Source organism: Eutrigla gurnardus (assembly GCF_963514095.1).
Source record: "Eutrigla gurnardus genome assembly, chromosome: 11".
NCBI classification, from domain to species: Eukaryota; Metazoa; Chordata; class Actinopteri; order Perciformes; family Triglidae; genus Eutrigla; species Eutrigla gurnardus.
Window position 1 is genome coordinate 12,876,038 of NC_139925.1, and position 27,633 is coordinate 12,903,670.

The 27,633-nt window shown below is 41.9% G+C and overlaps 2 protein-coding genes across 4 annotated transcripts in view; both read left to right on the forward strand.

Moving 5' to 3' along the window:
- The first annotated feature begins 478 nt into the window (after positions 1 to 478).
- On the forward strand, positions 479 to 14,037 carry LOC311021169 (uncharacterized protein). 2 transcript variants are annotated; one of them, XM_084021571.1, is made up of 7 exons: positions 479 to 969; positions 4,733 to 5,827; positions 7,230 to 7,390; positions 8,959 to 9,139; positions 11,011 to 11,074; positions 11,637 to 11,736; positions 13,648 to 14,037. In XM_084021571.1, exons 2-7 carry the CDS (start codon positions 5,083 to 5,085, stop codon positions 13,675 to 13,677), a joined length of 1,281 nt encoding a protein of 426 aa, XP_083877697.1. In that variant the 5' UTR covers positions 479 to 969; positions 4,733 to 5,082; the 3' UTR covers positions 13,678 to 14,037. The 2 variants fall into 2 exon arrangements, with proteins under 2 accessions (XP_083877697.1, XP_083877698.1); XM_084021572.1 differs by lacking the exon at positions 479 to 969 and having other exon boundaries at positions 4,244 to 5,827.
- A 3,567-nt stretch (positions 14,038 to 17,604) lies between these two features.
- LOC311020549 (C-terminal-binding protein 2-like) overlaps positions 17,605 to 27,633 on the forward strand; it is a 158,646-nt gene continuing 148,617 nt past the window's right edge. The window contains exon 1 of one of the 2 annotated variants that reach the window (XM_084020641.1): positions 17,605 to 17,999. In XM_084020641.1, the coding sequence (XP_083876767.1) occupies positions 17,894 to 17,999 (106 nt within the window). In that variant the 5' untranslated portion in view covers positions 17,605 to 17,893. The remainder of the gene's footprint in view (positions 18,000 to 27,633) is intronic. The other variant, XM_084020640.1, reaches the window with a different exon arrangement.

The following is a 27,633-nucleotide window of genomic DNA, read 5'->3' on the forward strand; positions in this document are numbered from 1 at the left end:
ACTTGACTGTGATTTTTAATGCAGCCCTACTTTGGCTGGGGAGAAACAATAACTAAGACTCAGCGCTTTCAGAGCTCTGGCATATCTAGACATTTATTTATAGTTTTTCTCTCCTGTGCTTTTGTCCAAATGCATGAAAAGACGTATGTGTCTTTGAAAGGAAGCTTCGGGAAAACATCTGTGGAGGACATCGGTGTGAGTACGCAATGGAAAGAGTAAAGGCGGGAGCAAACAGCCTTAGTTTTATTTTTATGTTTTGTTTTTCTTTTGCTGCATCAGTTCAGTAACTGCAGGAGCTGTTGTGAGCCTCTGACTCCATTAATAAGTTGTGCAGTGGGGACGTGTTACGCAAGACCTGAAACCTGAGAGCCAGTCACCTGTTCTGCTACCTGAGCCGGGGCTCTGGGGGATGGATGGAGGATGGAAGACGGGGGAGACAGCTTTTGCTGCCCTGTTTGCCTGCAGGACTCAACTGGTATGGAATCAAGACCTGGAGTACAGCTGGAGGGAAGCTACAGGGATCCCTGTTGGTTGTTGCTTTTTAACCGGCATAACTAACCCAGAGGTGTGTGTGTGTGCACGGAATAAATTAACTGAGGAATATCCATATCCACTGAAGCGTGTCCACCAGAGCCAAAGTCGTTAAAGTTCTACCAAGGACAAAGACTTACCTTCTCTGTCGTTTGCAGAGCATATTCAGCCCTTAACGCTCAGGCGCCTAACACAAGCTCTCAGGGTCATTTGTATAAACATATTGACTCAGTTGATGAGTTGTGCTTCGCTCCTTGATCCCCCCGTCAGCTGAGAGGAGTTTCCACTGGGGCTTGAGAAAAGACCACAAATTGCTTTCGGCTTCATGTTGACTGGCTTCATGCAGGAGAGTTCGCTTTGTTGAAACAAGTCGAAACTGATTCAAAGAAAGGAATAGGCTACCAGCTGATGTTCTGGCCTTGACTCTGAATTTATCAGGTAAGAGGACTCCACAATGTGTTTTTTTTCTTCTTTGTAATAAGCCTGTAATTATAATAACTGGTGTGACAATAATTGCTGCATTTATGGAAATGGTGATATACCACATATTTCAGATAATGTGTTTACATGCACTATCAATATTATATACTATAATAAAGAAGACGTACATTCATAGTAGTAATTCATGTAGTTTATTCTTTGTATTGTAGGTTTTAATTTTAAACTTACCCACCCACTTACTCAGGCCAAATGATATCTTCTACTGGTTTCTTCTAAGGTCCGAATGTACAAGCTTAATACTGTGTGTTTATTCAAAAACACCTGCTAATGTGAACTAAGGTGACGCCTGCCTGAGCAAGTATTACTTCCTTAGCTCCTTTCTGCTATCTCTTTCTCTTCACAGCCAGCGACGTTCCACATTTGCAAATGTGAACCTTATTTATTGTACTAAAAGTCTGAAAAGACAGACGGTCTCTATGAATTCATGTTTCATATTTTATTAGGGGGGAACATTTCCATTACATTCCCTCTGTGGCAGGTGGGGGGATAAATGTTGAATATCAAACACAAATAACTCTTGAGGCCCCTGGTATGTTTTCCTGCTGTGAATTCAAACCGATTATGGCCCATGTGACCACATTCCAGTGACCCATAGTCCATTACAGCACGCTTGAATCAGTCTGACAAACTGCTCTGATACAGAAAACAGCCTCACACAACACCAGCATGTATGTCACTTTGGAATAGCAGCACTTTTGTCCCAGAGCTTCCTCCTTTCTGTGCTGATGATCTCTCATCCACAGCTCTGCAAAGCCTGTCTGCTTCCTAACCAGCTGTAGGTCCCATGGCCTCCCTGTTGCTTCAGGAGCACAAAGGTTTACTTTCACTGCTTTCTGTGCATGCAGCTATAAGCATATGGTCACCTTTAGCCAAATACAAACCCTGCTCTCTCTCTCTCTCTCTCTCTCTCTCTCTCTCTCTCTCTCTCTCTCTCTCTCTCTCTCTCTCTGTGAGCTGCCACTCTTTCTCACAAATGCACCCTCTTTTTTCTATTGTTGTCTTGCACATTTCTTACTTACATATTTGTCTCTGTCCTACAAACCCATTGGTTGGTGCACAAGGTTTACTTTCAAAGGATAGTGCTGGCTATATTCTTTATGTCAACAAGACCAAAACCAGTGATGTGTCTGTCTCTCAATACTTCCCAGCCAAGGACACACAATTCTGCTTTATTACTGTAATGAGAACTGTTGAGTCCACCCCAGGCAGCAGGATGTAGGATCAACGACCTACAGGGTCCACGCTAGTCGTACTGAAGGAATGTGGCTTTGTTTTTTGCACTATCCTCTTTGCTACTGTAACCCTTTAAATGTCCCACGGTCGGACTAATAAATGATTAATGCCTTTAGGATGAGCACAGTACCATGATTGACCAACCAGATGGAGACGTAGACTTTGTTTTCACATGGAAGGTTATAGGTTGTTCAAAGGAATTGTTACCATGGGCACCAACATTTGTTGTTTTCACATTCATTTGTGACATCTGTTACTGTAGTGTTACTGTACATAGGCTACAATATTCTATACATTATGGGTAAAAAAACCATTAACATCCTCCATGTGTCTCCACAACAGCTTCAATACAACTTGGTTTAGCTTCTAGACTGTAAACTCTACTGGAAATTATTCTCATCATTTACATAAACAATACAGTGAGTCCTCGTACAGAATATGGAAGCATCTGTACTCGTTATGTTCTGTCCTGGTTTGTCCTTTAATGTAGAAAAACTTAAACATTCTGCTCCTATGCAAAATACCTACCCATATATGCAGTATTATTCATTTGCATTTTCTTTTGTCCAATGCACTGTGTATAGTATACAGTACATATGCTGTTTCGTGTACACATTTTATAGTCAGCATATATACGTCTTTAGTTGAACAACTTTTGACACCCTCTGCCTCCATTGTTTCGATGTTAATTCGAGGTATTTAGTTTAATTCCACATTTTCCACCATGTTGCCCTTTGGGCTCTTTTCTCTCTCTCACACAAACAAACTCCTAACCAACCCTCTTTTGTGGAGTGCAACATGAAATGTTATTCCTCCAATTACACTTGCCGGCTGGGTAAAAATAAATCAAAGGAAAAACGGGGTGAAACTGTGAACATATAGGAGAACACTTCTATTTGGGTCTTGTTGTTCAGGCCTGCGTTCCGGTTCCCATGTGACTCACCTCAAGTGAAACACACGGGGTAAACATAATTACTTTCCTTGTATTGTACCAACCGTATCATGCATGCAAACATATTAACAGGCCAACAACAGGACTTTAATTTGCAAGGTCTCACTTTGACATTGTGGAACACAGAATGAATGCTTTGCACGCTTGACAAGTTTGTTTAAAGGGCAAATTACGCCTCCATTAGTTGTAATCTCGCTTTTATTAACTGTAATAGCTACATCGGTCTTTATACCAGCTGAATGCAGAGCGGCACACTTGGTGTATCATGATTAAAAAACTGAATTACACTGAGTGGTGAATAAAAATGAGTTGATAAGCCTTTTCCTGGGCCTTTCTGAAACAATAGTCCAATAGTCTAAACATTTAAGCTATTGTTTGGTGTTAAGGAATAATCAAAAATGTGCCAAGCAAGCAAGGCAGATAACCGTGTCGGGAGAGCCGTCATCAGCTGAGTAGCAGAGAGAGAGAGAGCGAGAGAGAGAGCTGTTAATTAACAGTAATGAACATAAGCGTGGAATAAATGATGGAAAGATAAAGTGCAGTGAATAATGCAACATTGAAGTATTAACAGAAAGACTATTATCAGACCTACTCATCACATTATGTTGCCACATAGCTGCACTTGGTGAGTAGGCAAGTCTGATGGTTGTTCTTTGAAGTGGACTTCGGTTTATATGTCAGGGGGATCAGAATCTGTGGTGATCTGATATACAGTAGATTACTTTTTTCTGAACATGAACTGATGGCTGGTCGATGTGAGTGGTTTTCCAGAGTCAAAGAAGCCCGTTGACACCTGACATCCATTAGGTGTAAGTCTCTCGTCGACGTATTTGTTTACCCAAGGTCTTATGAGCTGGAAAGGTACTAAACACGGCAAATACTGGGTGGAAGTCGTTTGTTACTTCAAGATGCACATTTCACTGTCAATTAAAAATAACACCCATAAAGACTCTCTGTCTGAGTGTTGGAACAAAATATTTAACTATATGATGTTAGATCTCCTGTTCCGATTAGGCGACGTCCTCAGGTTCTCTTTACTCCATTTTACAGCAACATTCATTAAAAGACATATTTGCTCACCAAGCCTAATTCTATTTGTGTAAAACTCTCCTGATATTTTGGCTCTTGGGAATGTGAGCCAGGATGTTTGCGGAAGACGTGGAATTGTTTGCCCTTCAAACAAAGAGAGCAAAAAAGGGATGCAAGTATAACCCGTTTGTCCTAAATTTGTTTGATTCTTAACTTATTTGACAAAATTGAAACATTCTAGTGGTAAGTTTATTTGTCCCCAAGTGCTGCCCATATGGTTACATTGTCATCGCAACAGCAATAGATCAAGAAACAAGTCGTGCAGGAGTGTAGATAATGTCGCTCCACATCACCTCGGCTAAGAGCTCCTATGTGCGTTCTTACTCGGTTTCATTTGCGTCATAGCAGCGGAGGAATCAAACGTGCACTTTGAGCGTGACTCTGATATGAAGCCTTTTTTTCCCCCTTTTGTCCGTCTCTTCATAGGCCATGAGTAAAGGATGCAAATGCTTCACTGCACAGGAATGTCCTGCCATTGGGTGTGTGGCGAGAGGAGAGAGGTGAGGAAAAGGAGAGTGTGTCTCTCAGACCAATAACACACTGCCTCCTCGCAGACTGCCGGCAGTGGAGCTTCAAAACCCGCTCAGGGCTGCAAGTGTCCCAGATGTGGTGGGAAGGAGTCCACAGTCAGCACTTTCTTCCATCACCATCACAGAGAAGAGGAGTTTGCCATCACCTTTTCCCCCCACGGGACCCTGGCTATCCATCCACGGCAACACGGCCTGTGCAGGTATCGACTCCACCGAAGCTAGAATCTTTTGGAGGAACCCAAGAGCATGATGAGAGTTTCAAACTCTCACCCGGACGTGTACGGACAGAATCCTGCCGTTGCAACCCCAAAGGCGTTCAGACGGGCCTACTCGCCAGCTGATGGAATGGCAGGGAGAGATCAAGGACAGAAAAAGGAACAACTTGTACAAAGCAGACTGAGCCACGCAGAGGGCAACAGGAAGCAGGACGGCGGCTCATTCACGAGCGTGTCTTCCCAGCCTTCCTACCGCTCATGCATCCATCTCCAAGTGCCACTGAGGTCCACCAGCTCCGTCGTGTTTTTGGACAAGTCACTTTCCATGTCCCTCGCGGAACTGGAGGGGAGACGAGCAGGTCAACCCACTTCGCACAGCTCCACCTTGTTTGTTCGCCTCGGCGTCTCATCACGCAGCAGATCCTCTGCAGATAAGAAACCGGCACAAATAAATGAGGGTTGTGAGGGACTGGGAGAGGCCGCGTCAGGCCGAAACAAACTCGACGGCCGAGAGAGTGGCGCGGGTCGCCACAGAAGCCCTCTATCAAAGCACGGGGTCCACAAGGTCGAGCAGATAGCACCTGCTCGCGGTGTTAACAGCAAGACCGGCGATTCAGACATGCAGCGCCACAGCACTGCTTCGGGATTATTGTCATTCAGAGGGCCAAGCCTCACAAACACAAAGGCTGGCAGGCAGAAGGGGAATGCAGATGAGGCAGCCTTCCCGAGCCGTAGCAATTTCAGGCACAGGCAGCACACTTCCAATATTGGCCCAGGTATGAATTTCATCCCCCCTTGCTCCAGGAGTGGAAATCTAAAGCACCTATGCAATTGATCTGTATTCCTTTTCAGGGGCTCGTATATTCTTAAGCTATTTTAGATAAGATCACATTTTGCGAGCGGCAAGCTGAGCGCGGTGCCACGGTGGTGTTAGAGTGGGAAGTCTTTATTTCTTTTCACGCCGCGTCTCTTTTTTTTTTATTTATACCCCTATGCATTATTAATACAACCACATCCCACCCAGCACACTTCAACTGTACGTTCATTTTTTAGGATAAATCACAACTGGTACACACACACACACACACACACACACACACACACAAACACATAAACTCTCTCTCTTTCTCTCTCTCTCCCTCTCTATCTCTCTCTCTCTCTCTATCTCTCTCTCTCTCTCTCTCAGTCCAACTTTAGATTTAAATAAAGAACGTGTTCATTTATCCTCTTCTGACCTCCAACACTTCCATATAAAATCTTAAGCTGTGACTGTATATATTTACAGTGGTTCGGATGGACTGAATTTGCATTTTAAACAGTCTTTCTCCAGGACTCTTCATTCTTTAGTATAGGATCAAGGTTACGTGAGAGCTGTATCATCAACTATATCATTTGATTGATTAGATTTCATTTTACATTACAGGAGAGTGAATCTGCAGTACGCTAATGGCAGTTTTGTCGAAGCCAAAAAAAAAAGATACGAAAATAAATAAGTGATGTCCCTGCCTGAAGCAGGTGTACCTGCCTTCCTTCCTTGTTACCAGGGCTGTCTTAAGAAAAAAACGCAACTGCAAAACGACACTTTTTAATTATTAAAGCATTCTCTTCACTCATTACAGCATTTCTTTTCTGCATCATCCCACACCCACACATGTGCTTTATTCCCCGAACTTGTTTTCATTTCACTTCACCCTTCGTTTATTCCAGTGCCTGAAGGGTAAGACGTATCCTGTAGCACCAGCTTGTCCAGCCAAGCCAGCTAAGCATGAGATGATGCCCTACCTGCTGTATACAACACACAGTCGTGGAATGAATTCATTGCAAATACAGTATGGATTCCACAAAAGCTGGAGGGATGGGGTTACAGCTTCACTGTCACCTTTTACATTATGCATAGGCCAAACTCATGTTCCCTTTGGGTTTTATCGTTTATCGTGTTGTGGGGGGACTGGTGTGTCATGTCCATTGGAGGTCTGTTCATGTTGCTGCTTTCTCCAGATCATAAAACATGAACATCGTGGAACGTTGTGGAAATTGTGCTGGAACTACCCTGAGGGGAGAAATACAGGATTACATCCATTGTAGACTATGTCTTTTAGATCTGACATTATAAAGTAACAAACTACATCTTGCCAAATTATAGTAAAGCTATTTCAATTCTCTCTGTGTCTCTTCAAGTGGACTCCGGGACTTGGAGCAAGCAAACGAGGAATGAGGAAACAGAGGAACCACAAGAACATGACGGTTCCTCAGAGCCTCAGAAAGTCCCTGACGAGAACAGTCATTTGCAGCTGAATGCCGATTCCTTGGAAGGAACACCCACGAATCTTAGCCTCAAAGTAAGAGCCGCATTGCAAATAATGACTTGTCTTTCAGGATATACACGAACGAGTGAAAAGGTGCTCCAAAGTAAACGCTGAATGTGACGGTTCGTTATTGACCTTGGAAAGAGCAGCTTGACATAAACAGTCTTGTGACAAAATTAGCGTTAAGTCAGGAAGGCAATGAAGTCAAGCTCAGCTCACATCCCAGCTGCATCAGCTTTTAAGCTGCTTTTCATGCTGTGTCTGACCTAATTAATGTCATTCCTCTCATTTTGTGTTGTCACTATTAGGCTTTCCACATATGCAGGTGGAAGAGCATGAAGGCGCCCGAACAGAACCACTACGCTTAAAATGTAATACTGTAAATGGAAAGAAACCTTTTCTTTGACTGAAGTGGTCCTTACTGAAGTCCAGTTACGGAACATATTCTGGATCTTTTAGCCACATTCCATGGCCTTCAACAACAGATTGAGTTGAGGAGATGGATCAGTTGTGGGAGAGGTCATTTGTACTGCTTATCAAAACCTACTGCTTATATTGCCCACAATGCAACTCCACCACCAACAACTTTGTTGGAGATATTGGTGTGTTGTGCTAGTTGCAGCTAAGTTAGCCTTGAGCTGCTAGCCTCCAGCAGAGATGAGGAGCAGCTGGAGAAGTCTCACTTCTCCACACCAACTAAATTCCTCAATTTGTCAGATTTTGATGAGCTCTTCCTGGAGCCACAAGGGGCTTTAACAATGATTTAAATATGGATCGTGTGCCTCAAATCTTTCCTTGAACCCTGACCATATTGATCTGTTTATATACAGCATGTATGTGTTTGCGTGGGTGCATATTAGCCTACAATTCAGTATCACAATTAACAGGTTGTTTACATCATTAATCCTACTGAGTACATTTGGGAGACTGTCAGCTGTAACAAGGCTATATTTTAATTTGCAGTCAAGAAAATACTATGAAAAGTGGCTTGCCTTTATACATAGTGCAACTGCACACGATTTTATGATCAGATGTGCAAAAATGAGCCATATGGATCCTTTAAACCCTGAGGAATTATGTATTAGAGACCTTTTCAATTAAGGTTTTCCACACAGAGAATCTTAATGTGTTTACTCTTGGAATAAATATTACCACAACAGAAGTGGCATCTCTTGAGGCGTTTGTTGGTGTTTGACACAGCCTCTGCCAAGTAGAGGGGGATGAAAAATAATCTTAGGGAATAACAGTGCTCCTTTTTTTTAAATATATTTTTAATTAAAAAATGGACCCAGTTGACAGGTAACAAGTTTCATGTTAGCGTTGTGATGGGGTAAAGATCCAGTGAGGTTTGTAGGATTCAGATTCCCCACATATATCCCCACTAAAGCTGGGCATAACATTACCTTGTTGCCTGTATCTCTTAGTATAACAAGGCTGTGAAGAGGATTCTTCAAGGTTAAAGAATAGATTAAGTCTGTGTTGAGAACAGATTTCAACCCATTAAAGATTTGATTTTCTCTCTCTTACCACAGGATAAGTGTCTGAGTTGTACTCTTCCCACCAACAAGCAGTACTTTATGTATCCCCCTTTTTCACCCCAGGAGGCTTTGGAGCTCCTGAGGCCCGACTTCATCAGCCGATCTCAGGGTCGGGTGAGGAGGTTGGAGCAGAGGGCTAGGAGGAGGAGATACCGGCAGGACTCCAATCCAGACCTGGTGGAAGGCCTCAGGGAGGATGGAGGCAAGCAAAAGAGGAACTGCACCACACCAGATCCCCTCAGTGGTAAGTGCAGCTAAATAACTCCTGCCTGGAACGCATTTTGATATCTCTGCTCAACCAATCGAATGGTTTTGGTTCTGCTGCCAGACCGGCCGTGATGGCGGCAGCATACTGCCAGCTGTAGATCGTAGAGTATGATAGAGAGTCATGGAGGTCGTGGAAGGTGGAAGCGTGGCATTCAACAGCAAGCAACTCTCAGTCTATCACATGAGATCAGACAGCAGGTTATCATCTTCTATTTATCTGTAACCATCCGTCATTACATCACTTCTGCAGGAAGCAACACATTCTTCAAGTAGTTGGACTGTTGGGTTGAGTGTTCCTCAGTAGTTATATAGCATTAATATATACTGGGAAATAAGTAAATAATTAATGTGTGGTCATGTTGAATCATGTTGGCTTTTCAACTGTTTCCTCAGTGGATCTGGGATAAGCTTCTATTTTACATATTATTCTCCTCATAGTGTTGTGGCAATTATCCAACTTTGCTCTCTGCTGGCCATTATCTAGTATTGCACATCGGTTAAAGCATTTCTCCTCTAAAACTCTGTATGCAGGGAATGCACACAAGTCGAGACCAAAATTGTCTAGAATATAAATGTGATTTCTTTTTTTTCTATTTGTTCCAGCGTGTTTTTTTTTTTTATGCTAAGTGAAACTGGTTTGCAGGCAGAAATTTAACAAGGTCAAAATACAACAAACAAGCATTTGTCATATGGGATGAAGTAAACACCACATATAACTTCACAAACATAGATAAAAATGAAATCAATTGAGCACAGAGGTGCACCTAAATAAAAAATTTGGGCCCCGACATGATGTAAAGGGCAAAACATATTTCCATTCTAAAATCTGCAATTCAAGCAGAAAAAGGTGATACAGCAAAGTTTAAAAGTTTCCTGTAATTTTATGAATGTTGCTTTTTCAAAATTTGAGCGTTATTGTTGATGTTCATAACACATTTGTAGATTTCCATGCAGGAAATGCTGTTATATTTTCAGTGTGAACCAGTCAGTCTTGTTGTTTCTGTCTATTTTACTGAAGCTATCAGACTTATTATAAATCTGACTCGGCTTTGTTGGGTTGAAGTAAACACATCCAATATTCCTCTCAGCAGTTCTAACTCAACTGTTTGATTCTCTGTCCGCTTTAAGAAAATATGTGATTTTAAAAGCTAGACATGGAATTGATACACAGGTTGGGTAGCATAAGAATTCCTAGAACGCTATCTGATTATAGCATCATGAACACTCTTTTCACACATTCATCACAGCGGATTGGTTACAGTGATTTTTCTTTGCAGCGAATCCACCGGAAACCTGACTGCTCAACCCTTTAGTGAAACATTAATAAAGTAGGGAGGAATAATATGTTAGGTAACTGAAGGGCTCCAACTTGGAAAGGCCAGGAAGAAGTCGTGGAATTAGGAGCCATGAATAGCTAAACTCTTAATTATGAAGAAAAAGTCTTGACCTGAGCAGCAGCACACTAACGATTCACTTCAGTTCAATCTGTGTGAGACAGAATAGTCAGACTCAACAGGACTGGATACAGTGTGTGTGTGTGTGTGTGTGTGTGTGTGTGTGTGTGTGTGTGTGTGTGTGTGTGTGTGTGTGTGTGTGTGTGTGTGTGTGTGCGCATGTGACAGTGTGTTAATCCGTAAATGTGTCTGAAAAAGAGAGATCTCAGACAGCCCTCAGTTCATTAACATATTCAAGAGTAATTTACATAATAATTCTTATTTGTTATTCATCTGTGTGTGTGTGTGTGTGTGTCTGTGTGTGTGTGTGTGTGTGTGTGTGTGTGTGTGTGTGTGTGTGTGTGTGTGTGTGTGTGTGTGTGTGTGCGTGTGTGTGTGTGTGTGCGTGTCCTAGATAACCTTTTCAAGCCTGGAGAGAGGTCTATATCAGGCAGAGAGATGCAGCTGAGGTCCAGGCGGTGAGTTCTCCTGACCAAACCCACGTCAGACGATGTCACTTCTTCCTCTTTGTTTTTGTTTTTTTTTCATTCAGCACAATCCAGCAAGCTTGTTTGTCGTATCTTCAATGCGTGCAGGTTTGCGAGCAAACGTGATGCACGTCCACACGTCCACCTGCATGACTACAATAGATGTCTGATGTCCAAATGTCCTGACAGAAGATATGAGCTACCATCTGCATACCTTATCTCTATCGTTTTTTTTTTCTTTCTTTCTTGCCTTATCTGGAAAGACACACCCGATCAGCTGATGGCTAGCCATTGTAATGTTTTTTTTCAAAAGCCACACTATCTGACTCGGAGGATCTCTTAACACATTGGCTGTAGTTGTGGGAGTGATAAACGAGTCTGTGTGAGACCTGTTTATCAGTGGATCCAGGTTTTTTTGCAGGCTGTGTTCTCACTAGATAATACCTTGTCTTTAGTATGCCAGTCTGTTGGCATGGCTCAGCCACCCTCAAACTTCCAATTGCTATATTCCCCTGCCTTGTATGAACTTGCCTCTTTTTTTTTCTGTTTGTAGGATTTACAACAAACTGCCAGAGGTGACAAAGAAAAAAGAGGAGGAGAAAAAGAGGGCTGTAACACAAACCAACAGATTGCGAGCAGATGTCTTTAAAAAGGTAGGAAAATGTATTCAAACATTGATCAAATGTGTCAAATTCGTATTTATTTTTTTATTTTATTTTAGTGTTGACAAGAAATATAACAGTCATCTCAGGCAAATCACCTTACTCTCAGCATGGCTGACCACAGCCGTCTTATAATGTGGGTGGGGATAAGAAATGTACAAAGTCAAAGCAAACATACCGAGTGTCTGGTTATTAATGAATCTACAAAACACAGTAATCCAAAGAATAGCATATTAAAGTGAAAGCACAAGACACACAAAACCTTCAATATAAAATTAAACAATTCAATCTGAAAATAGCATCAATTCAAACTAGAACAAAAAATATTTATCAATATTAATGCACCGAATTAAAACAAACATAGTATTTTTGATGGATTAAGGCGTTATTAAAGTTTGCACAATTTTATTTCACCTGTTGCTATCAACTGAAACCTACATGACAAATATATTTAGACATATTTATAAATTAAATATTAAGGAGAGTCTGCATATGCATCGCTCACAAAATGAAACGTGGTTTGATCACTATCCAGCAGAGGGCACTGTTTGACTGTTAAAGTCACATCACGCACTATTTATGACATTGGATTATCACTCAAATAAATGCTCATAAATCCTCATATTTTATGATTTATCTGTAGCTTTTCAGTGACTGGTGTTTTCTTCAAAATCAGATCGCCACTAAAGAATCTCAAACTGCATCTCAGCTAAGTCCACTCCTTATACATTACCATGGTGTGGTTCGGCTTTCAGCACAGCAGAAACCAAAGCTTGCACAGATTTTATATTACTTATTCTAGGCCCTGCTGACATAATACATACAATCTGCTTTAACAGACAGCATATCATCCTCCAACAGCGAGGGGCATGTGGCAAATGAATGATATATTTAGGACATGCCGTGTCAGACGGAGCCATTTAGCTTCACTTGTGGGTGAGCCTTCACTCACTGTCCCATTGTAACCCAACCACAGCGATGTATTTGCTGTCAGTCAGGTGGGACATGAAAAATGTGAAGAGATGTCTCCAATCTCTTACAGATAATTACACAATCATGGTTGCTTTGGATACCGTGTGTGTGTGTGTGTGTGTGTGTGTGTGTGTGTGTGTGTGTGTGTGTGTGTGTGTGTGTGTGTGTGTGTGTGTGTGTGTGTGTGTGTGTGTGTGTGTGTGTGAGCCAGAAAGAGAGAGAGAGAATGTACGTGTATTTTTACAGTTATTCAAGATGATCTCAAAATGATTGGCTTCCCTCTCGTTTGACAACATTTACATGTTAACCGTAGATCTGCAGTAAATGAGGGTTGTGTGGTTTACTGACAGAGCCAGCAATAAAAGGGTAGTGTGACGTCAAATGGCTCTGTCGGGGAAAATGATATTTCTTGGGGAAATAGAGCAGACTACGATGCCGGTGTGACCTCGCCACCTCTCAAATGAAGCTATTAGCCAGGCTCAACCGCAGTGAGATGTGGAGGAAAAAAAGGCGTGTGTGTAGCCTACCTCCACGATAAACACTGAGTCTCATGTGCTTTAAAGTCTGCAATAGTCAGAGGTTGAGCCCAGAGAAGAGTCACAGAGGGGTCTGATAGTGAGACGTAGAGGGTGGGAGGTTTGAATGCTGGCAGAAATGAGATTCCAGCTGTTGGGTAGAACTGCAAGAGGATTGTGATTGCATAGCTGTGTGTTTGGTTAGATAGCAAGCTAAGAAATACTCTCCCCCCCCCCTCTCTGGGTTTGGCCACCTCAGGGGTGAAGCTGATGGAAATGAAAGCCAATTTAGCAATGTGAGTTCTGTGTGATGCACATCTGCTCTGGAGAGATTGAGGGAAGGGAGGTCTGAGTGCATGCGATCTTGAGCCTTTTCTTTTTCAGTTTCATTGTTGTTGTTTTCTTATATTTGCAGAGACTTCTGGACCAGATCCTGCAAAGATAAATGAAAGAAACCGAAAGGCACGCGGGGTTAATGCACTGGCCATCCTGACTCTCCATTTTTCTCCATGTATACCATGCACATGTTTTACTTTCATTCAGGCTCAATATCTGTTAAATACCACATTGTATCTGTGCTCATTGCATTCTGGCTGCTTTACCGTAAGTATTCTATAGATGAAAATTATGTATGATGTTTAAGGCATATCCTAATAAGGTTATTGTTGTTATGTGCATACATTGACAATGCCCAGCCTCCTCATCTACCATACTTACAAGTTAAGAAATTAAAATGTTTGGTGGTTGAAACATTAAAATAATTAAATTGTTGAAACACCTGCTGAATAAACGCAAATTAAAAGTATGCTGTAATTTTGCTAATTTCCTTCCTACTGATTTAATTCCTTATCTAAAATATTTCCTGTAATATATCTCAACATGAAATAAAATAATTCCAAGGACATTCTATGTAGACGAGGTGTCATTTTCCAGGAAATTTAGTCTCTTTGCTTTGAGCAAAGCACCTTCACTCTGTCATTGGTGAACACACTGTGTGTGTAACGTTAGAGAGGGCTGAACCGTGTTGAGCTTCACGTCCGCCTCGAGGCCTCTGGATCCTCCCATCCGGAACGCCGGAGTTCCAACTAATCGAACTCAGGAGACACGCGACGCCTATGAAAGGAAGCCTTTGTCACAGAGGTCCAACCCAGAGATGACATTGTAATAAGAGAGGAGACTTCGGAGCACAGCATGGGACCGCAGTCCACATATAGCCTCTAAAGGTGACTGACATCTCTGTGCCATTTAAACAGAGCCTGCTGGGATGTGAAGGGAACGGTGTAAGGACATGTGCTGCGGTGTAAATGCACGCTGCCTTGGCAGACTTTTGGTGCATAAATAGTGACAGTTTGTTTTTTACGTCCCTAACAAATGTCTGCTGCTGTAATTCATTTTCCTTCAGTGGGAAAATGATGGACAAGCTGCCGTGTTCTGCAGGGTTCTTGCATCCAGATGGATTGATTTTGACCCACAGCAAGGAGCATATGTAATAAACTGTATTCGCTGATTTCACCGATGACTGTGTTACCAGCAATTCAAAAGAGTAATCCACATCGGGGGAACTGCTTTCTGGCCACGTGGGCTGGTTGCGGACAATGAGCACAGATTGATAGGCCGTTGTACACGAGGAGAAGGACTCCTGTCAGTCAGCCTCCCTCTCTCAGGCATTATGTGTCTGTATGTCACATTAATAACTCTGCATGTGGACTGAGGCCCGTTGACTGGCCTTGACTGACTCAGATGCCCTGAGGGTGAGTTTGACATGTCTGGCTTAGGAAGGAGAACACCAGCTGAGCTTTCACTGCTAATTGTGTACATTGAATCAGAGACACTGATTACCAGTGTTAAGCCATTAGTCATTTCACTGGCACCCATACTATCTGAACAGCTGGGGACCCATCTCTTTCCAGCAATGTCTCTGTGCTCTGGGGTTGTGATCGTAGCATCATATACTCATAGTTTTCACATTTAAAATGTAAAATATTTACTGTACATGTGACTCGATTGGTATCACTAAATAACTGAAGGTTCGAGGAAAGCCAGGGGACATTCAAAAACACTGACAACACAGAAACAACTCAAAAGCTACAGGAGAACAACAGAAAGCAAGGATGGTACATTTTAATAAAGATACTTCAGAGAGAAATGAAGATAACCAGATACAATAAGGTGCTGTGGGATGTTTTTTTCAATTTAAGTAACCTCAGGCAAAGCAGTGCATTTTATGACTTTTTTTTTTTTGCAGTTTGCAGTTTGCAGCCTCAGTGGAGATGTAGACTGAATTGACGCTTGCGCAGAAACATCAGCATTTCTTTTTTGTTGTTGCCTGCAGCGTACACACATTAAAACATGATAGGCTAAACTACAGGAGATCCAGGTAGCCTGTGCAAAACACAGACGGGGACAGGGTGAGGACAGTGTGTGCATGTGTGGGTGTTTGTGTGTCTGGACCGGTCTGGGCACAGAGATAGAGAAAGAGACAATCTCATCCCAGGGAATAGAGGAATGACTCACAATTTAGATTTGCTAGATACTAAAATTAATTGAATTATGAAGTGCTTTTATTTAATCTCAACATGACGAACCTCGATCATGACAAAAGCACGCTGCAGACAAGCAAAGTGTAAATGCACACAGCTGTATTTAAAACCTTAATTCATAGGATTTTGAAAAGAAACTTTCAACAGGTTAAGAGATTAACATTTTTGGAAATGTCAATGTTTTATCCCATCACCGTTTATGCATAGATTTCATATTTTCCAGAAAATTACATTCCAAGCAGTGCCATAGTCAAACTAACTGGCTAAGGAGGTGCCCTTTCCAATGTGTTTTTTTATATCTTAATTGGTTGTGTTTCTGAGGCTGCATCCACCATATCTTACAAACAGGGAGTCAGGGAAGGAGTCAATCATCGTAATCCACCATGGACCCACTAGTTCAAAAGCAAAACAACATATAAGCATACCAGAGAGTAGCTGAGACTGAGCCAGAAAGACATGGACTGAAACACGAGGCAATAGTATATTGACTGTCTAGTGCTGCAATAAATGGATAGAAGTTTTCATTTGAAGCCTCATCTATTGATGCACCTACAAAATAAATTCAATTTAAACTGTTTCTCTGTAACTTACTGTAAGAATTATAACTAAAAAGCCATCTTGTCTTTATAATACGCTATTATAATGCTTTAATATACAAATCTGGTTATTTTTAAAGTTTAGTTCTGAGTTGCAAGAAGAAGAAGAAGAAAAACATGTTCATGAACAAAATGTAGTAAATCAAGTCTTGCTTCTGGGAAATGTTCTCTTGGAATGAGGATTACATATTACAAGAGTTTAAAATATAAATATAAAATGTGTTGCCCATCTATCTGTGGAATCTCTTTTTAAAAATCATGCAGACATCGCTCCTGCTGGGGAATATTTTTTATATGTTTTGAGATCAGGTGGTGAATGTATAAAATGCTATTTTGTAAATTGGTGTATTTATCAAAATGTTTTATAGTTGGAATGTAATTATTACATATTACCCTATATAGTATTTTTGTTTTGTCTCCCCTTCTGCTTCACATCCTAATCTGTTGTTTGTCCTAACTGTATTGTTCAATAAAGTTATTTTTAAACGTTTAGCTAACTAACCTTACCTGACAAGGCTACTGCATCATAAGTCTCTTAATTGCTTCCACGTCTCCTTCACTTGCGTCCTTCCCACCGAGGATGCATGGAGAGATGCGAGGATACCACGTGAGGAGAGAGGAAACGAGGAAATATTAAATAAGACAGTTGGGATGGACCCACCATTTGCTAGGACGCCAGCAGGCATAGGAAACTGCTGGCCTCCCCCTCCCCGTAATTTCGAGAAAATGACAACGCATATTTTTTTATTTGTTATCCAGCAGCGGGTTGCATCTTTAAAGGTATTTTTGTTATCTAACAGTTGATACTAATACGGATAAAAAGTTTACCCGTGACTGTGCTCTGGAAGTAGTAGACTATGCTAGCTAATTTAGCTAGGAAGTCTGTGACCATATATGGTGATGTAGCACCACTTTCAACATCAGCCCGTATGAATTATCGGATTATAATACACCATTAATACCTACTGTATTTGTGTGCATTAAACGTGGGCTTTTCAAAATGTAATAGGTATCCTGTCTCCCCACCATGCATTATTAGGGTGCACGGGTGAAGCCGGTAAATAGTTTACAATTAACGTTAGCTGTTAATTGGGTAAGTCCGGCTTTAGGACCCAGCGGAGCCTGAATCGCACATGGCGAAGTGTGGCTGCTCCGGTCGTGGTGGGGATAGCAAGTCCGCTTCACTACTCTCCAACATCCTCTCATTCTGCCTCTCGTTTGGCTCCTTGGCGTCACCCTCCCCTCCCCTTCTACATAAGCAACATTTAGCCAACACATGCATTTGTACGTCTCCCCCCCACCCCCAGACCGTCGCTCGCCGTCTGGTGTTGGAAGGAAAAGTTTTTGACAGCTTCTTCTCTTGGAGTGACAGCCGGCAACACATCTTGTTGGAGTCTTCGTGGCGAAGCTCCCCCCCGCCTACACCGCCGATACCTGCTCTGACCTGCATCTCCATCCTGTCACCTGTGTGAAGTGTCAGGCGGTGCTGGGTCGTCCGGGCTTCACCTCACCGAGCCCGGGCATCATGAGAACCTGGAGGCGGCGGAAGAACTTTGCTTTTCTGCTCTTCGCTCTCTGCCTGTCCGCGGCGACGCGAAATGCTGACAGTACGGTCAACAATACGGCGGAGGGTGAGTAGAAAACATGACTGTTCAAATGTCTGTCATTAGGCATGTGGCTCATTTTCATGCAACGTTAGTGCTGCATATGCTGAGCCAATGTCTGGTGAACTGAAAAGGATTAAACTGGGTTTAATACATGTTTCATCAGGATGCATGCAGTGTGGGTAGCTGTGTGTTTGTAGTAGGGTTGTTGAAGTTTATAGAAATTACTATAGGTCTAATTACTAATTTCCATACATGCACTTGATGAGACATTTACAATACCAATGTAACACAACAGTTTTGGCATGTCTCTTTGCATCCAGCCTGTTTTACTCTACTCGTCTTGCTGATTATTTTACATTTGGGAAATGCTGTGAGGAAATCAGGTTTTTTTTCTCCCACATCGTTTTGCTCAGATGGAACAATACAGGGAAGTGTTGGGATGGACAGATGAGTTCAACATCCAGGAGGATACAGCGTTATCTTTAGGATGTAAACACCGACCAAACAGGATGTTAGACGTTGTTATTATTCAGCAGCTAAACTTAATCTGCTGAATGAATAAGACAGTGATAAGTGGATATCATGTTTATGAGACAGAGCACGAGCAAGGATACAAATGTTATGTGTGTTCGTGGCTATGCATTGTAAGCATAGACATGGCAAGCATAAAAAAAATAAAGATCATTTCAGATTCATCCCACTGTGAACCACAGCTATCATCTTATGTTTGAGATCAAAATGTTGTTGGGCTGTCAAACTGGTTTCTATGGATCTGCAAGTTGGCAAATTGGGATCCAGTACAAATTTAAGTCATTTATATCTTAATTTAAAGGTTAATCTGTGTACTGCAACAACATGTATTGCATGTCACACATTGAGCATGTTATATATCCTTCACTTTGGGTCTTAATCCATCTAACAAAAGCTAAATGTGATGTAGGACCATCATTGTCTTAAATTGCACAGTCTGCTCGTTGTTCATAATTTTGTGCAAACAAACGTGAAGCCTGAAGTTGCATCATTAGTAGTTCCACAGAGAAAAGCTCCAATGAGAGATTACTCATGCTGGCAGGGATATAGACCCTGTAGTTCAGGAGATGTTTTAACAAAGGCATCATCTCGAATGTGGGGTCATTAAAGCTCCCACTCAGAGGGTTAGCTGAAATACGAGGAGTAAAAATAGTTTCAAGGGGTAGTGTGAGTATTGAAATAGGGCAGTACATACCACCTCTTTGATGTCAGCAGGATGCTGACTTCATCCTCTCTCTAAAAGGTTTACATGCTCTCCCTCCACCTCCGTGGAGACTGCGCTCAATGTCTTCATCGTCCTGTAATTAGTGAGACCAAATGAAGCGGGAGAGGTTTTACTCGAGGTGATTGGATGGGAAAATGTTGGACTTTGACAATAGACTGCTGCTCTTTCCTACTGACATTCACATTGATTTCTTCTAACCATGACCGATTGTTCCATAAAATATGTTAATTCATGAGCAGGAAAAACAAGATGCCTGGGAGTGAAAGATACAGTTGCTCAGAATGTATGTAAAGTGTATGTTGGCTGATAGGTTTCCATTAAGCCAGAATGGCTGGCCTCAAAAGTGGCCTAAATCCGGTACAACTGGTTGCATGACTTAAGCCAGATTTGTGATGAGCGCCCTGCCAAAATCAGCCAAACGCGGGCCAATGCCATGGATTGACACTTGCCCAAATTTAGCTTCAGTGCTGCAAACTAAAACTGATTCCCAGCCTAAATCAATCCAAGTCCGCATCCCCCAATATCTCAGCAAAATCTGGCAGCCAGATATGGATCCAAGCCGACTGACATTCAGTCGTCCACCTCCAGAACACCTCTGAGTGTGATAACACTCAGCTGCAATCGACTACCTGGATAGAGTTCAAAACGGTTGTGTGTTAGCAGTTACTGAAGTCAGTGATGTATCAGATAATAAGGGATTTCTCTGTAGTGTCATGTTGAGTTTATACTGGTCTTGAATGTTGCGCTGCTGTGCATTTTTACAAGAAAATAAGTGAATGCACGGTCAAGGTTAACAGGACTCAATGAGGAAATTCAAATGAAATCTGCATCATAGCATATTAAATAAACTTCCAGAGCCTAGCATACGTTTAGTAAATTGCCCCGCCTTGAGACTAATAATGGATGATGTTATTTTAAAGCATCAAGTCACTTGTTGAATGCCACAGAGGAAAATAAGGCTATTAATGGAATGTGCTTTACAACATGTCATATTGCCTGTCTCCCATTGCCAAAAACTTAAAAAAAAGGGTGTCAGGGACAAAACCAACCTTTTCTTTCCACTTCAGAAAGAATACTTGAAATTATCAAAAGGTTGGCTGACAGCTCCTCGAGTCATTCTCAGAATAGTAACACATTTCTTAAAGATGGATTAAAAGAATCACCTCCTGCATGAACTTTTGTGTACTTGCATTTTAGAAAAACAATTTAAATACTGGCATGATTATATTTGACAAAAACAGCCAATGAAACAACAAAGTTTAAGTCTTGTGATCGTGATCTCTGCTCATTAGCTTTAAAAATAATTCTGATAAGGGAAAGGATCAAGCACGCAGTTTACAAATTGTTGATGTGTTTCCCTCTGTCTCCGCCCGTCTCTCTTTGTCTCTCCTCTGCATATCAACTGCTTTTCTGAGGGTCTGATCGTTTTCCTTCTGGGCAGAGACAACTCAATGAATAATTAGAGAAGGAACCAAATTACCTGGATTCGATTTAAGGATATCATCTGGTCCAACAGCAGCATCAGACAAAATGAATAAAAAAAAGATTGTCTGTGTTGTCTTAACAAGCTAGCGGAGAACAAAATAAAACCTGACGTGAGCACCCTGAAACGAGTAGAAATTCACACGAATACACCCCCCTGAGTCTCTCAGGTGCATAGCTCACCTTTCACCACTGTTTCCTGGGATGTAACTCACACCCGTCCTCCAGTCTGTAGCAGAACGCTGACATACGCTTGGCATCCGGGTTTAAAACAACCCCCTTTCTCCTAAAGCCATTAGGAAATAGCATCACCCTGATCTGTCTTTCAAAATCCCTGGGGTTGCTGCAGCTTGACATTTTGAGGACAGCTTGGCATTGGTTTGTTTGCCACGAGGGAACACAGACACAGTGAGAAATGTGTACGTCTGCTAAGCATCATTGGTCATTATAGTCGTCAGTGTGATGTAGCCTTGCCCTGCTCACCACACACGTTCTGCCCAGAGGACAATGGGATCATGGATATAGTAGGTAAGTTATGAGATGGCATCGTAGCGCATGTGATCGGCACAACTCAGACAATGCACACTGCTGTGTGATAATGTGAGAAGCTAACATGCACGCATAGACGATGCTGAGCTATTCCAGATGAATATTCCAAAGAAAGGAAAAAGTGAGATATGACCGTGAAACTGTGAGAACAACAGAGTTGCAGACCACCAGCTGCAAAGCTCTGACAGACCACATTCAATCATGGGTCTGATAGATGAAGGTCAGTGCATTTCCCCTCGATCTGCATCAGCCTTCACACAACCAATAAAGACATAGAGATAGGTTTGAAGGCAGTCACCTCTCATTCGTTTGCAGACAATCTTCTCTGAAGTGGAGAAAAAATACATTTCAAACAAAAGAGCTGGTGAGCATATGAATTCATATGCGTGTTTGTTTTTCTTTGACGGAGCGCAATATGAGGTTTTGCTTGAATGGGAGTGAGGACGGAAGACGAAAGTGAACTGATGCAACAACATCATTCTGGTTTGAGAATCACACAGTTGCACAGCGGATTGAACCACTAGGTCGCCCCACATCAATCATTTCACAACAGAAAGGTCATAACACCTCTGTGTCAGTGTATTTTATCATTGATTGGAGTCCAGCCATGGTCTTAAACCATCAGGCTTTATATTTTGGGAGCTTTTGATGGAGGGAATAGAGGCTGCTTTGAGAGAGAGGATTATAGGAAGTGAATATCTTTTGTAAAGGAAGACCTCTGAGGCAAAGGTTGGTTGTGGCACCTCTTGATCTCTCTCTCTCTCTCTCTCTCTCTCTCTCTGTGTGTGTGTTTGTGTGTGTGTGTGTGACTTCAATGACTTTCCTTGTTTTGAAAAAACATTACAAATACAAGTGTTTTGTTTGTGTGTGCTCATGTCACAATTCTAACATGGCAATGTTTAGTAGGTATGATGCTTATCACGATTAGCATCTTTGTTTAGCATGTTAGCAGGCTAATGTGCTATTCAGCACTAATTACAAAGTGCATCTGAAGGTGATGATAATGTAATTGGTTTTGCAGGTATTTAGCCATAAACTATTGGTAATCCATCCCGTAGTCGTAGGTATAAAGCCACAGTGGTCCACTGATCAACTGAACTATCCAGTTGACTGGATGTCTCTCCCACAAATAGCTGCTAGGTGTTTATGTTGATCTCCAAATCCTAGTCCCAACCGAACCCTCATAGCTCTGAGACATAATGCCCAAATCTGTGCAGGACAAGATGGGAATTGGCTTCCCCAAAGTTGCTCCCACAGGATGAGACTGGGACACAAGCAAATCTCACAAACTCGCCCTGGGAAGTCTCCTATTACTGCTATTTTACTGTGAGCCACTGAGATTATAGTTTTCTCCATCAGGCCAATAATGGGCTGTTGTGTTTGGAATAGATCTGGGGGGTCCCTCATCCAGGATTAACACCTTCTCAACTTCAGCACTAATTACTTCAGTGTGTCATCATGGGGAAGTGAGCGATGCTGATAGATGGAGAGATTGCTGAAATTAAGCAATGAGGGAACACTCACTCAAGTAGTGCTAGTATACTAGCATACTAATGCATGTACAGCCTTTAAATGTCTGAAAGAATATTCAGACATTGGGATTGGACACATACAAAACACAAAATTGCACAACTTTGGCTATAATTGCCTGTATACTGTATGATATGTCAATAAAATCCTAATTTTACTCCAGTGGAAAACATCTGGTAGACATTGAGTGGGGCTTAATTTTCATAATTTTGCACTTCTGCCGTCATTTCTAATAAATCTGCTAAAAATGTAAAAGCATGTTCTATGAGGGCGTCCATGGTTTGTCTTTGAACAATGCAAGAGCCTGGGAATTACAGCTACAGTGTCTTGTTGAATATACTGTACTTTCCATTTTATTGCGGGAGAACACAAACTAAGAGCGTAAGCTAGCCTACTCATTATGCTGCAAGTTGAAATGCGGAGATCAAAAATATTTTTCTTACATTCGCTCTCTTTGGATAAAAGAAGCCTATACATATGTTCCAACTGATGACATATTTAATCAGTTGAAGAGTTTTCTAAGCTGCTTCTGCCATCAAACATCAATTCACATGCGATTCAATTCAGAGAGCAACAGCTGTACTCATTTTTAAAAATAATTCTGTCTACTTCTGCATGTCTTTTATTAGTCTAGGAACATCATATTGAAGATGAACTGTGTCAGCAGCAGGGTTTTTTTTTTTTACTGTTTATAAAAAAGGATTCGTCAGGAGCCTTTTAACAGGAGGAATCGTAAAGTGCTCCCTTTGATGCTGGAAGGAAGAGTGTTTATTATGAAAGGAAACCAAGGCTTTATTTTAGAGTTTCACACTTTGGCAAGACTCGCTGGAACAGCCTGTAATATAGTAGACTGTTCTAAAGAACATGTTTTGATACCTTTCTATTTCTCTGATTGGCTCCCTGCTAATTAAATGCATGTCAAGTCAGCCTCACGGATATCACTGTCTTATTGATGTTGCAGGAGTTTTGCCATTCATGCTTCCAGGAATGACTATTAAGATAGTCTTGAGCTGCATTGTGTTTCAAAGTGGCCTCATTTGCCATTCTCTTTGTGCAAGGCTCTTTATTTCTCAGGGCAAAATGGAGGTGTAGCATCGGTTGCTGTATTTAGGTCAGTGGTGTTTTCATACGGAATCAGTAATTGGATGTATACAGAAAGTTCCAGCTAAGTGTTTGTAGAGCACGTTTGTTGATTTCTTGTGTCAGAGAATGTAAAACTGGAGCGTCTGAGGCAGATGTAAGAAAACGCCAAAGTCACTAAGATCTGAATGGGAGCACTTGAGCGCCACTCTCTTTGTACTTATTTAACTCTTATTCCCCTGTTTCTCAGATTATTATCCCATGTGCAACCCCTGTGACTGTGTGTGATATGCAGACAAGCCTGGTCTTTGCATCACAAGTAGGGCTGTAAATCACGAGTTTCATCATGAGCCGGTATTATATCGATTTCTTGGACAACAATGCTATATTTGCCGATACCACAAGGTCTGGAATGATATGATTTTGATGTAATTCTGCGTCCTGATCGATATGAGACCATATGCCCATTTAACAAAATCGGTTACATAAAAAAAAGAAGTGATATCAGGGCTCCAGACTAACTTTTTGCATTGGTTGCACTGGTGCGCCTAACTTTTTTTTTTAGGTGCACCAGCACAAAATTTAGGTGCACCCATATTTTATCGCGTCGCCTTTAACGCCAAAAAGTCACCTTTTTATCGCTCTCCTTTTACATAATGACACCCCCTTATGGCCTAGGTTAACTGCAGCACCATCAGCACCCAGAGGAACCCTTTTCTCCAGCATATCTGCACACTGATGCCCAAGCGCAGTAAATGCTTGCTTTGTGGCACAATAAAAAGATCATACAGGTCACTAGCCTATAGATTGCAAATGGAAAACTGTTTATGTGATCTTAGCCTAGCCTAATTATATTTTTACTTAGGCTATTCATTTTTAATAATAATATTAGGAATAGGCTACTATACAATTTCCTATTCATGATCTCTCATGCTGTAATGTGGACCTTCAAACACTGTGCGTGTCCATGCTCCACCCGACATGTCCAATTAACATGTTGACCGGCCTCCCTTTATGCAAAATGCGGCAGTAGACAATAACGCACTCCTTCGTAGAGACGTCTGTGTCGCCGTCAGTCATGAATGACGTGTACGTGGCGTTTCCAACCTCCGCAGCTGTCTTGTTCTTTAGCGTGTCGGCATTTTTTTTCATCAGAACAATTTCAGACTTAAATTTAGTGAACGGCAACTCCTCCTTTGCAATATTGTATGCGACGTTGAATTTTATAATCATTTCAGATTCCTCAGCGGACGTGATTGATACAGCCTGACGCTGAAATGCAGCTGGATGAGGGGCCACTTTATTAACACACTTATCACGGCATGTAGTATGCTTTTTGGACATATTGCGCTTTTTCAATGTCTCGATGCGAAATGTTGTTGACTCTTCCACAAACGCACTATTACCGGCCAAATGCTGACCGCACTCCCGACAATAAATGCAGTGCATTGAGTCCCTTTCTTCATCGTACATCAGCCAGGGAAATTGCTTCAACCAGTCCTGTCTGAAGGCATATTTTTGGGCTTTTTAATTAGTCTCGGGGCGAGGCTTTCTGCCTCTCTTCATTTTCAAAGAAAATCGAAGCGCTCAGCGTCGAAGCGCTCAGAGTACCTGCTCTGCTCGCTCGCATTTTCGATCTGACACAATTTACAGCAGTGAAAAGGACCACAGCCAATCAGAGGCAAGGACCCGCCCGAGCTCTGTCTCTTATTGGTTTAGACCACGATACCGTCAGGAGAACATAAAGAGATGCTGCGCTTATGATTTTTTTTTTCACCCGAGCAGCGTTACGTGCACCAGTGCGACCTACAATTTTTTTCAGTCGCACTCATAAAAATTTTGGTCGCATATGCGACCAAAATGGTCGCACTCTGGAGCCCTGGATATACAATATATTCTTTTTAATAAAAATAGACCTTCTGTTCTTCACCATGCTGTGATACTCATCTCTCTTTTAAAGTTGTTGTTTTTTCGGGGGGAAAAGCCTGCATGTCTGCTGCCCGTATGCTCACCTCCACCCACCGCTCTGACTACATCACCCCTGTCCTCCATGACCTCCACTGGCTCCCCTTCAAAGATTGACTTAAAAATACTGCTCATCAACTTCAAAACCTTTAACAACTTGGCCCCTCCCACCTCTCTGACCTCCACCGCCACACCCCTACCCGTCGCCTCAAGTCCACTGATGCCAACCTCCTCCACCCAATCAGGACCAAGCTCCGGACCCAGGGCGACAGAGCCTTTGCTGCAGCCGCCCCCTCCCTCTGGAATGCCGTTCCCGATGCCATATCTGAAATGCCAACAGTCTTCCACCCTTCAAAACAGTCCTCAAAACTCACCTTTTCACTCTTGCTTTTAACCTTTAAACTTGTTTAAACTTGTTTTTTTTTTTTGCTTCTTTTGTTCTGTTTACTTCTTTTGTTCCGCGGAGATGGAATTCCATGAGAATTTCAAAATAAAAGCTTGCAGGTCGATAGATCGATGTCTTCCCTTTGCATCGATGCTATTGTCTCGGTGATCATTAAATCGATCTAGTTCAATGGATTGTTATACCCCTAGTCACGAGTATGTTCACCAGTTGAAATGCATCATTTGGATTTATAGATATTATTGGTAAAGCTTACCTGTCCCCCTGAATCACATCCATGCTTCCAGTGTGTGCTGGAGGTCACAGTCTGACGGGGCCAATAGTACCACATCATCTGCAAAGTGCAGAAATGCAATCCTGAAGTCCTTAAACTGAACCCTCTCCTCCTCGCGTCTGCACCTTGAGATCCTGTTCGAGAAAATTCCAGAACACAGAATCGGTGACCAGTGACAACCAGTGACAACCCTAATGAGGAGCCCCCTCCGACCAGGGGCTCCTCGCTCTTCCCCGAACCAACCTCAAAACGAAAGGGGACCGAGCCTTTCGTTCGGTGGCCCCCAGACTCTGGAACGCTCTTCCCGCAGACTTGAGAGCCTCTGCGTCGTTTGAAGCATTCAGGGCGCAGTTAAAAACCTACCTGCTTCGACAGGCCTTTGAACTGCATGGCAGTTAATTACTGTCGTTGTTTTATTCTTGGCTGCTCTTCATCTTTCTATATACTGTTGTCTTATTATGTTTTGTGAAAGCACTTTGCTGTGTGGTTTTATCATGTTTTGTGAAGCACTTTGTGACTCTGTGCTGCGAAAAGTGCTATATAAATAAAGAATTATTATTATTATTATTATTATTAATGGAGGCCAAAACCCACTGGAAACAGGCTTGACTTTGTGCCGAGTGTACTCTGTATACAAGGTACCACAACCATTGTGGCCCATATCATTTGCTGAGAGGATTAAACTCACTCTCAAATCTGTCCTTTAAATATGAAGCTTTAGATTAGCTTAATGAAAAGTTAACCTCTAGTGACCAACAAAGCAGATACATATGTTTCCAAAGCAAACTGTTTCTTTCTTACTTTTATAACATCATACAATGTTAAACAATCAATAGCCTTTCAACTTTTTGACTTTTTTGAAGCTCATAATATGTATTGTCCTCTCTTATTCATTGTTATCTGTTCATTATTATATTTAATTTTATTCTAAGTCTCTTGGCTTTTCCGTCTGTGCAGGTGTATTTTTGCTTGAAATGCCCATCCTTAATAATAACAACTGTCTCACATCCACGCACTTGGTTTCAGCTTGGCTCAATATGTGGCCATTTTATGATCAATGTGTATGATCAATACAGTAAGCACTCACAGAAATTATTCTGGGTTTGAGCCAGATTTCCAT

Coding starts and splice junctions, on each gene's coding strand:
- LOC311021169 (XM_084021571.1), top strand. CDS start 5,083: ATGATGAGAGTTTCAAACTCTCACCCGGACGTGTACGGACAGAATCCT. Junction 11,075..11,636: donor ATGCAGCTGAGGTCCAGGCG/GTGAGTTCTCCT, acceptor TTCTGTTTGTAG/GATTTACAACAAACTGCCAG. Junction 11,737..13,647: donor GAGCAGATGTCTTTAAAAAG/GTAGGAAAATGT, acceptor TTATATTTGCAG/AGACTTCTGGACCAGATCCT.